This window comes from Medicago sativa, chromosome 8 (assembly GCF_051527215.1).
Source record: "Medicago sativa cultivar Bolivia chromosome 8, Bolivia_mono, whole genome shotgun sequence".
NCBI classification, from domain to species: Eukaryota; Viridiplantae; Streptophyta; class Magnoliopsida; order Fabales; family Fabaceae; genus Medicago; species Medicago sativa.
This window is the reverse complement of record NC_140756.1, coordinates 79,569,814-79,581,586: the sequence shown is the minus strand read 5'-3', so window position 1 is coordinate 79,581,586 and position 11,773 is coordinate 79,569,814. Positions and strand designations below refer to the sequence as shown.

Below are 11,773 nucleotides of genomic sequence, written 5' to 3'. Positions count from 1 at the left end.
TAAGATACGTTCCAATTTTTGAAGTGTATTATTTAACTAGTAAGTGTGTCGAATAGTCAAGTGCGCTATATGGAATATATGAGCAATGCTATATCTCTAGAAAAATAACATCAAGAATTCTTCAAGAATAAAGAATAGCCAATCACAATGCACTATTTGCCACAATTCAAGGAGGTGTGGCTGAAAAATAGGAAGTGGACAAATAAATCATCCAATTAAAATTTGCCAACTATTTCTTGAAAAATTCTTGAAGCTATTTTTCTTGAGAAGTAGCATTTTCCGGAATATATTGACGATTGTTTCTGTCATTCATTTGCTAAAATGTTGAAAGTACAATTACTCTAATAATCTATTATAGGATGTTAATTTGAAATCTTGTCTCTTATTTCCCCGTTAGGGTGTACAAAGTGAGCAAGATCCCAAAAAAATAAAAATTTAAGACTAACCAACTAAATCTATTTTGTAATGCACATGTATAATACAAGTTTTATGATACAATAGAGATGGATGTTGGCCTGGCAAAAGACCCTACTTGATGATCACCTTGTGAGTGCTAGTGACAAAATGTACAACACGAAAAGCAGCTTAGCCATCTGTTTGGAGGTGCGTCTGTGTTTGACTTTTGTGTTTGATCAGCTTCTTTTGTTTTTTCATTTTGCTCTGATTTCATATTTGGCGTGTTATTCTCTCCAACACCCTTGGATGAGACACTTTTATCTCCATCTTTCGATCTTCAAAATAATGAACACAAAAAAAAAAAATTAAATAATTTACCCAACTCAATAAAGAATTAAATAACTAGAAAGATTTAGAAGCATAATAGTCTTCGGTTTTGACGTTGTTGACGCCTACGTATAAAATTGGGGACAAATTTGATGTTTTCACAAATCTAATTTAATATGTTCTTCCACCAATTAAAGCATTCATTATTGCCCATTTTCCTATAGCATTTTCCTTTTCCTAATTATATAATGGTAACTCAACTAAGCGTATCATGCAATTATAGTACATACAAAAAGGTGGTAAGTGATTGAAGCTTACGTTTTAAAAGCGTATGATCCTGTGCTGCCATGTGATTGATGTCGAGAATTAGATTTTTTACCTTCCTTTTTAACAACATTCTTTGTGGTTTGACTACTCTCCATTATGACCTCTCTCATCGTCTCAGCGGCTTTTGCTTCAGTTACCTTGAAACCTTCTCCGTGAAGCTCGGCAGTTCTTTGGCTTATAGCGTTGAATTTATTCACAGGTATTGGAGGTTGGTGATTTGGCGAAGCATTATGCTGATCAGACATACATACATCACCTGACTTGTCTAAATCAGAAGATTTGAAGCAAGCTAGTTCACTTGAGAAACTTGTATTTCCCATATAAATGCTGAAGAGTGATTCATTAGAGGCAGTGCTCCATTCTACCGGGGCATTTGTATTGTTTCTAGCAAATACATGGGATGGAAAGACATATTGTGCATTAGTGCCATTTTCATTTGGACGCTCCATCACTTGTATCGGCGGGTTTTGTATCTCTGGTCCTTTAATTTTGTGATGTTCTATATTTTGATTAGACGAAGCTGACGTGGAGTGTTCTGCTACATTTGAATGCTGATGCCTGGGCTCAGAGTTAGTTGCATCGTCATTGCTACTAAACTCCCCAACTATACGGGAAGCCAGTCCCAAATCTTGATTTGCATTAGTTGCGACATTTATAGAAGCACGTGTTTGTTCTTGGTTTAATGGTTCTAAAGTTGGAAAAGATGATGTCCCCGTATGGATAGTATCATCCACCCCTTGTTGTACTTTCTCAATTTCTTTAAAGGGATTATGTGATTCAACACTTGTTGATACAATATCGCACGGAGATGGTTGAGTTTGCCATGATTTACTTGCATCATCAGAGTCGCTGTTATTTGTATTTGTTTTCCCATTGAATGAACTCTCTTGCGATGATTCACACGTGGATGTTGGTGAATTGAGATTTGAAATAACATTAGTTGAAGAATGTAATTCATTTGGAGAATTAGAAATATGTGTGTTTGAGCTACCATTGTTTGTGTCATCCTTAACAGTATCGTTGGTCGCCTCACTTGGTCCTATAAATGGATTTTGGGGCGATGATGACAATGATGTCATATGGGCTTGATTGATGTCTGGTATATGAGAATGATCTTCCAAATGACTATTACATGCGCTCCCAGGTTCTTGTTCTGTTAACGAAGGTGGTGGTTGATAAACATTTGTGGCATGATTGGTTCGTAAATCAGTATTGAATTTGTTGTCACCTTTAACTTCCATCAGCCAACAACGTCAAGTAAACAAGGTTTGAAGTTTCTGATGGAAATTATGGTAAGCTGTAAAATCAAAATTTACAATAAGAACTCATTAAAACACAACACCACAAAAACAAAAACAAAAAATTTGTCAAAGTTTAAAGAAAAACACATTTTGTTTCTAACTAACAAACTTTCAAACTCATTTGAATTTGAAATGCATGTATGCTACTATGATTCAGTTAAAGTTCAAAAATACAAGTTTAAAATAACTTGATATTTAGAGAGCACACACTAACTTTACATAACTAAATAAGAATAAACAATAAAAAAGGTTATCAAGGAGATGAGTTGTAAAACTCCAACAAAACAACAAAAATACTAAACTTGCATGCAAACACACTCAAATATATGTGTCAATAATTGTAAACAAATTCACACAAGCTTCCAAATTTTTCATGCCCTCTATAACATTGTTGGTATCATATACAATCGTAATATAGAAGACACAAACTGCAGTTTTATATTTTCAATATGTGCATCTCCGCTAAATATTACAACATTAAATGTATGAAATATTCAAATTCAACAAATATATTTTCAACAAAATGTTTCAAAAAGAAAGAAACATAAAAAAAAATGTAATTATTTATCTAATCACGACACATAATTATTTAAAGATCATGTCTCTCAAACAATTCAATAACAAAATCCATTCATGCATACAATGAAATTGGAAAACACCATACAAGTCTATCAAACAATTTATTTTAAACATGTGGAGGAAATAATAATGTTACATACAAAATCAATGCATCTGAAAGATTGAAAGAGACTGCTGACGAGGCCGCTGCTGAAATCAATTAAGCCATATATGACCAAGAAATCAGCAGTCCCATTTCTCGTAAGAACTAACAAATAGAAATGTTTTCAAGATATTAGGGCAAATGTTGTATTGAACAACATGACAGATGGAAAGATAGAGAAAAAAGAAAGTGATGAATTGGAAATCTATAAAAAGGTGAAATAAAATACATGGTGGAACATAAATTTAGGGGTTAAATTTTCTCATATTCACCATGTATTAGATAATTAACAAACTTCAACTATTATCTTCTAAATAACAAAGTTATATCAATTGTTGATCTCATCATGTGTTGTACCGGCATGATGTGGCCTCCTCTTATTTGATCATTCAAGTATAAGGATAAACTTAGTTTATAGGTGGTTATCTAACTTGGAAATTTTACTACTCAATGTCTTCCTTCTATCATATAATAAAACTTAATTTTTTATCTCGATGAGACCAGACTCAGCCGGTAAGACATTACATTGGATGTGAAAATATTCAAATTTACAAGGGTTAAATATGTTTTTGGTCCCTATAAAATTGTGACCTTCTAAGTTTAGTCCTTACTTAATTTTAATAGCTTTTTTAATCCCTACAAAAAAAAATTTACTTATAATTTTAGTCCCTGCTAAAATAAATTTTGTTTAATTATCCTTAAACTATTAAATTTTTTAACGATTCTTTTTATACAAGTTTAGAACACTAAGAAATGTTCATTTACTAAAATCTATAATTTTTTAACATGAAATAAATTAAATATGAATTTTTTAAAACAACAAAAGTTTAGGATATAAGTAACAAAAATATGGACGTAGAAATCAAATTTTTGCGATATTTTTTTGGAGGACCTTTTAATAACGTTCTTAACACGCCTGTAAAAAATTGTTGCAAAACGTAAGAGTTTAAGCATAAATTAAACAAATTTGGATTGAGTAAGGATTAATATTGAGTGCAGAAATTTTTTGTAGGGACTAAAAATGCTATTAAAATTAAGTAAGGACTAAACTTACAAGGTCACAATTTTGTAGGGACCAAAAACATAATTAACCCAATTTATAATATATTTTTACTTTGTGCAACCTTGAACATATAGTTACCACTTTTTTTTTCTTCTATAAATAAACAATGTCATGACGTATGCATATTTATCACATAAATCCAAAGAGTTGAATAGTTATATATATTTCATGTTTTTCACAACTCATTTTCACTAAACAAGCTTCACGAAAAAAGAATATAATGATACAAATGTATTTTTGCTATGAGATCAATAAAATTAAGGGTTAATTATGTTTTTGGTCCCTACAAAATTGCGACCTTGTAAGTTTAGTCCTTACTTAATTTTAATAGCATTTTTAGTCCCTACAAAAAAAATTTACTTATAATTTTAGTCCCTGCTAAAATAAATTTTGTTTAATTATCCTTAAACTCTTAAATTTTTTAACGATTCTTTTTATACAAGTTTAAAACACTATGAAAGGTTCATTTACTAAAATCTATAATTTTTTAATATGAAATAAATTAAATATGAATTTTTTAAAATGACAAAAGTTTAAGATATAAGTAACAAAAATATGGACGTAGAAATCAAATTTTTGCGATATTTTTTTTTGAGGACCTTTTAATAACGTTCTTAACACGCCTGTAAAAAAATTGTTGAAAAACTTAAGAGTTTAAGCATAAATTAAACAAATTTGGATTGAGTAAGGACTAATATTGAGTGCAGAAATTTTATGTAGGGATTAAAAATGCAATTAAAATTAAGTAAGGACTAAACTTACAAGGTCGCAATTTTGTAGGGATCAAAAACATAATTAACCCTAAAATTAATGACATAACCAGACAATTTGACTGAAATGGTTAACGAACTCCACCAAAAGATAAGTAGTTTAACAAAACATGAGTTTGATTCTTGGGTAGAACAGTTTTTGGTAAGGCTCTACTTATCTCTTGGCCGAACTTCTGATTATCAGGACTCATTTTCACTGAGAACCAGAGGGTTAAAAATAATATAACGATAATTTACTAAATTTCTTAATAATTAGGAAGTTGTTTATTTTTACTCAGGGGAATGCCAACAACACATCTATGTGAATTTTAACCAATCAAAAATAATATGTTGAATACTTATAATCAAGTTTGGATGGAGTATTTATATAGCAAATTGTTGGTCCTTTAATTTATAATTTCAATGAAATGCATATCAAATATTTTTCTTATGTTTGCAATAAATCAAAAAGTTTTTTTTTCTTCCTTCCGGTAAGAATCAAATAGTTTAGCCCAAGTGATTAAAAAGTTTCAATGAATGTCAAATCAATACTACACAACATTCTCAAAAGATTTTAATTTATTTTGAGAGAAAAATAATCAAATTTATTAGAAGATAGATTTCTTCTGTTAGTATTTCTATTATTATTATTTTTGACAAAATTTATATTATTTTTTTGTAAAGTTACACATGGACATGTTAATATTTACCCACGACCATGGAAAAATGAAGTCAAAGGTCTTCAAATAACTCAAGAAAAAAATAAATAAATAAGAGGCTTAGTCCCACAATAAAAAAAAGTCTTATTCGGGTTCTCAAAGGCGGCTTACATCGATATATGTTTATTACAAGATTTTGACAATCGAATTAAAAAAAGGGTTAAATATGGTTTTGGTCCCTATAAATATAACAACTTTTTGTTTTAGTCCCTCTAAAATTTTCCTTCAACTTTTAGTCTCGATAAAATTTTCAATCACTACTTTTGGTCCATATTTTTAAGTTAATTTTTGTATTTTTTAATGAAATTGTGCAGAAATGTGTAGAATATTGTAAAAAAAATTCCCCCAAAAAATTAATTTTTTTTAACAAAACATAAATTAATTATGAATTTTTAACCATCAAACATATAAAAATTCATATTAAATTCATGTTTTGTTAAAAAATTCTAATTTTTTTTGGGAGTGATTCTTATAATATTATGAATTTTTCTGCAAAATTTTATTCAAAAATATGTATTCTACATATGAGTTTACTTTAAAAGAGGGACCAAAAGTGAAAATGGAAAATTTTATAGGGACTAAAAGTTGAAGGAAAATTTTAGAGGGACTAAAACGAAAATTTGGTATATTTATAGGGACCAAAAACATATTTAACCCTTAAAAAAATTAGCAAGATAAAAAATAAACACGGACACACACTTATAAAAAAGGTTAATTAAGTTTTTAGCCCCTATAAATATTCATAGTTTTGTTTTTAGTCCCTACAAAATAAAATCACACATTTTGGTCCCTATAAAATTTTCCATCATCATTTTTAGTCCTTATAAATTTTTCCATCAGCACTTTTAGTCCCTGTCAAAAATTTTCATCGACAGTTTTGGTCCCTAAAATACTTAAGGAAAATGTCACAGGGACTAAAAAGTGTGATTTTATTTTGTAGGAACTAAAAACAAAACTGTGAATATTTATAGGGACTAAATACTTAATTAACCCTATAAAAAATAAGACCAACTATTTTAACAATAAATAGTTATTGCACATTTCTTTATGTGTAATTATTCACTTCAGCCTCTTACACATCACCTATTTCAACATTTGTTTTTTTTTTTACCGTGAGTGTTCGACATATTTATCAGGACTTGTGCATATTAATATGTGTAGTTACTCATTTTCTACTCTTGAGTCTTGAGTGTTACCCATGATATTTGTAGGAAAATAAGTCATAATCATGCAATTCAACTCTACAAATAGGGTGAACTTGAGTTTTGTTCCCTTTATTTGCTAATCCTTTCAAACAAATCCAGTAATTACTAGTCATTTTTAGTTTGGACCCTGAGCTCATTTTCTTGCTGACGTGTCTACAATGAATAGGGTTGAAGGATGCCGACTCAGTTAAAGCATGTTTGTTAAGACAAAAGTGCCCTTAATAGGGTTGAAGGATATTTATGTCATTTTATAAATACACAAATTTCTTTTCTCTAATCTTTTACTTTCAATTTTCCTCGTACCAAACTACTTAATATTTACCGCTTTTTCTTTTCTTTTGTATTTTCTTTTAACTTTCTTTGATTTCATTTTTACCTATATTGTTTCTTGGTCAACAACAAAATGCAAAGAAGGTATGAACTAAAATATGCCATTTGTTAAATGATAAAATGAAAGACCGTTTACGTGAGAATTAGAACTATATGTGTATTTTGATCTGCAGAAACTTAATTGAGTAATATGTCGAGGTAGAGGTGAATAAATAGGTAGGGAGCCAAACCAATTGGGCACACATTTAAAACACCAAAGAGATTCCAATCTTAGTAGCAAAAGTTAAACCTACTAACCTGCAGACGAAACAAACTCCTTATCAATTGAGTTAATTCAAGAATAGCTATGTTGTTTATCTTTATTTTTTACCCTAATAAGATTTCTAATCTAGTGGTTGAAATCTCGCAACAAACACTATTGTAGAGACAACACAAGTGCAAAAATGGATCCAAACAGAAAAACTTGCAAAGTCCAAACATCGCTTGCAAAGTCAGTCCCGCGTTTATAAAAGAAAACTTGTGTTTGGAGAGGGTAAACACCCAACAAAATAGACGCTAAGAAGTTTGTTTACTTTTTAGCGTGGTCATTTCATTTTATTGAATCATTTTGTGCACTGAGATTCAAAGCTTAAATGAATACCATGTATTCACTTTTACAAATGATTGTACTATACTTTTTATTTTAATTTTGAAGAAATCTAACAAATTGGTCCGCCATTGCACACCTTTGTAATACATACCCACGTAGTTTAGATATGTATGTTTTTTTAGAGGTGGTTTAGAACTCTGTTATTTGAATATTAAAATACAAATATTGTATGACATCACACATATTTATCTTTATCTCTCAAATTTTTATTGTGAGCTATGATATATGTACAACAATTTGTGACAACTTTTGAGATAATATTTTTTTCCTTTTTCTATTGGTAAAAAACAATTGAAATAGAAAAACAAAGAGTAAAAACACAATATAAGTACGAAAAGTTGTTCAAAAATTATCATAAAATAACTATAAATATAATTTATCTTTATTTTTTTTACAACCTGCTACATTTTAAATTACACAAAAATCAAATAATACTATATTTATTATAAACAAACACTTTCCCAAAAAAGAAATTCCATCCATTTATCTATTTCTATACGATTCTGTTGTGTATCTATTTCTATACGATTCTGTTGTGTACTTATATAAAGAAATCATTACTGCGTCAAAAATGACAAAAAATTTCCGTTGCCGGGACTTGAACCCGGGTCTCTCGGGTGAGAGCCGAGTATCCTAACCAACTAGACTACAACGGATTTGTTTCTTACTTTATACATTATCGTATTTAATTATATTTTGCAATTTGTGAATTCTGGAAGTATTCGTGTTTATTATCTGGTAGAATTGAAGGAGTAAAAAAAGAAAGAATGCTTGATGCAGCATGTTAATATTTCATACATTTTGATTAGAGATGCTATACAACACGAAAACTATGTCACAAATACAGGAACTAACCATGATTACCGGTCCAAATGACCGCTTCTAGTTTGGTATCCGGTTATGTGAGAGACATTGTATAATATATGTAAGGTCGAAGCTCGAACCCCAGATATGTCACTAACCATGAATTTCTAACTACTACGCTATTCGACAAAATAAAAAAAGGCAAGGGATCTAATTTGTTTCCTCTAAAACGGCGTAGGTCTTGGATGCGGTGAAAAAATTCGGTGGCTCTTAGATAGTTGTTACTATTAGGGTTATTGAGGTGTCTGGTTTAATTTTTAACGGGTAGAATACCACTTGTACTTTATTTTACCTTGTGTTAACAAAATATTTTCATTGGCCATTAAAAGAAAAGATTAGATGAAAATGAAAACGAGTTAAAATGAAACGGTATAAAAAACTAGAAGTTTTTTTTTTTTTTGACGTTGAAAAACAATTTCATTAACGAAAGTCTGACAATAAATCAAAAACTAGAAGTTATGTGATCACAAATGACTTATTCATTATGATTTTTTTTGGGACATTTTTTATGTTGAAATTTGTCTTCTATCTCTCCTATACATGACAATGAAATGTTTTCTTCCAAGTATACCGATTCATTATTTAATATTTAATCATGCCTAAAATAAGCAGCTTTTTTTAGTTGTAAAAAAGTAGATATAGAAAATAATCAGTTTTTTTTTTATCATCACTTAAACTATTAAATGATGTGTATGTTTACGTGTGTATAAACAGTTTGGATTTGTGATGATAGAAGAATTATCCAGTTTTGGATTTGTGATCCAAAAGCTAGTGCTGTGTGCAGGTCAACATTCAAAAGGGGTTTGGTCATTGACAATTGTTCACTAGGAAGGTTAAATAAGGTTAAATGCTTCAATTATGGAAAGCATTATACAAATAAATGATAATCCAATCAAATTTTATCTCTATATGCAAGCAATTTGTTTCTTTCCATGATACCATCTGTTTCGGGTTTTGTGTGAAGGGTGAACCACCTCAATTTTGCCATTTTTTAATAGGTGAATTGGTGGACAGATAAGCGTTTTTTTTATCATGAGTAAACTTACATAGTATAAGAAGTCAAAAAGAGCAAAAATACTTAGATAATTTTAAGTTTTCGCGACTTTGACAAATTAATGTATTTTGATAAAAGAAAATGATTGGTTAGACGAGAGATAGAGACAAAATAACCAAAACTCATATTCTGTGTTTGGTTGTGTGGTACCACTTCCACATCAAGCCAAAATCACGGTAGGAACCACGTTTGCAGTGAAGCTACATATAGTAGCTTTTCCAAATCACGGCACTTTTTACCTTAGGACGCGAGAAAGTTGCTTCCACCGCACTCAAATTAAACCCCAACAAAAGTAAATTTATTTTTAGAACTTGTGCAGTTTATATCAAATACATAATTTTGTAATGAATAACTGTTGTTTTCAATAAGCTAGCTGCATATATAATTAGCCAGATAAATCTTCAAGAGTTCAGATTGTGTCTCATGTCAACCACATGCAAAACGAGACACATTTTCATTCCATCACAGTAGTGAGTTTGCGTAATTTGACACAATGTTTTGAGCAAATATACAACATTATGGAAGGAAATGTATACAACATTATGGAAGGAAATGGAAATGGGTTGGGGGAAGAGAGAAAGAAACAGTACGTTAGTAAGAATGTTTTTAAGTGTCAAGTGTCAACGTAGAAGACAGGTAGATCGAAGGGAATCGAGAACTCATCTTGTATATTGAGCAATGAGACCAATGTGTTTAATATTCTCAGAAAGTATTATAATGATGCAACTAATCTCTATTTATACAAGCAAAGTTATCATGAAGGATAACTAACCAACTACACATGCTAACTGCTCTAACAGATTCCTAAACTGAATTAACTAAAGAGAAGAGTTATCTAACTACTCTAGTTAAAGAAAAGCCATAAGCTGCAATGGAATATAATATACTAAACTGTATGAGTCAAGTGTACAACCAAATATAATGCGAACGCAGAAGTGCTTCTAATTTATGGATACAACTATACAATAGCGGTAGTAATCACAAATACTTCCATGCGCTAGAAGGAAAGCAAAGTATCACCATTAAAGGAAACAAATTTAAACTCTGGTGGTACCTGAATCCACCACCCTCAAAACTTCGTAGTAACTGTAATTGTCAGTGTTTACGTTTTTCCCCTATAAGTCCTCTTTTTGTTGGCTCACAGCGAAATTCTTATATGTTAGTCCTTTAAGTACACAACTAATGAACTAAATAAAAAATATGCTTTCAGAAAGGAAAATAAAAACAGAGTCCAAACTTCATTCGACTTGCTTCTGCTATCTGCCAAGTAATATCCCAAGGCTTTTGAATCAACAAAGAACTAGTTCAGACTAGCAGCGATTATATATTTTGGGTTATTTGGCACTTCTTCTACTAAAAAAATAGTATTGGAGAAATGAATGGAATGCGTGTGGTCACAGATCCTAAATCTGTAGTAAGCTAGATGTTTTCTAGTCAACAATTATCGAGAAGAAAAGGATGCATAACAACTAGTTTAATAAATGCCATCAAAAGCAAATTACTGATCATAGCTCAGAAGGTTTCTCAGAAAAAAGGAGATTGCATTGGTGATTTGGAGTTTGGTCTTGAGGCAAGTTTGACCAATAATAGTTCAAATAAGGGATTGAATTCAAGTACTCTTCATCAATTCAACCTTAACTGAAGCTCAATAACTACTTGAGCCTAACCACTTTGTTTAAAATTTCAACAGTCTGCAACAATGTTTTGAGCAAATATACAATGTTATGGTACCAACTTATGTAAAAGGATGGGGGTTGGTGGCGAGGAAGAAAGAAAAACGCAATATAATAGTAGGACAGTTAAGGTGAATTCAAAATTGCATCTAATACACATAGATACCATTACAGTACCAAATCAGTAGTTGTCACAAATACTTCCCTGAAGTAGAATGAAAGAAAAAGCTAACTATTAGTTAAAACAAGCTAAAATACCAGCTAATTGTAACAGACAATGTTAACGTGTTTCCCATGACCAGCTCACATAAAAATTCCAACATGTTAATCCACAAACTAGGCAATTAAACTATAAATCTGCTTTCGGAACCTAATGATTCAAGTCGATGAAACCA

General features: G+C 30.5%; 1 protein-coding gene and 1 non-coding gene across 2 annotated transcripts; both read right to left on the bottom strand.

Annotated features, from left to right (window-relative positions):
• Nucleotides 1-287: 287 nt before the first annotated feature.
• LOC146901988 (uncharacterized) lies at nt 288-3,211 on the bottom strand. Its single transcript, XM_085734704.1, has 3 exons — nt 3,071-3,211; nt 1,042-2,347; nt 288-731 (listed from the first exon to the last, which is right to left on the bottom strand). The coding sequence occupies exons 2-3, from the start codon at nt 2,289-2,291 to the stop codon at nt 554-556; spliced, it is 1,428 nt and encodes a 475-aa protein (XP_085590830.1). The 5' UTR covers nt 2,292-2,347; nt 3,071-3,211; the 3' UTR covers nt 288-553.
• A 5,159-nt stretch (nt 3,212-8,370) lies between these two features.
• On the bottom strand, nt 8,371-8,443 carry TRNAE-CUC (transfer RNA glutamic acid (anticodon CUC)). The gene has a single exon. It is a non-coding gene; the product is annotated as a tRNA-Glu (tRNA).
• Nucleotides 8,444-11,773: the final 3,330 nt, after the last annotated feature.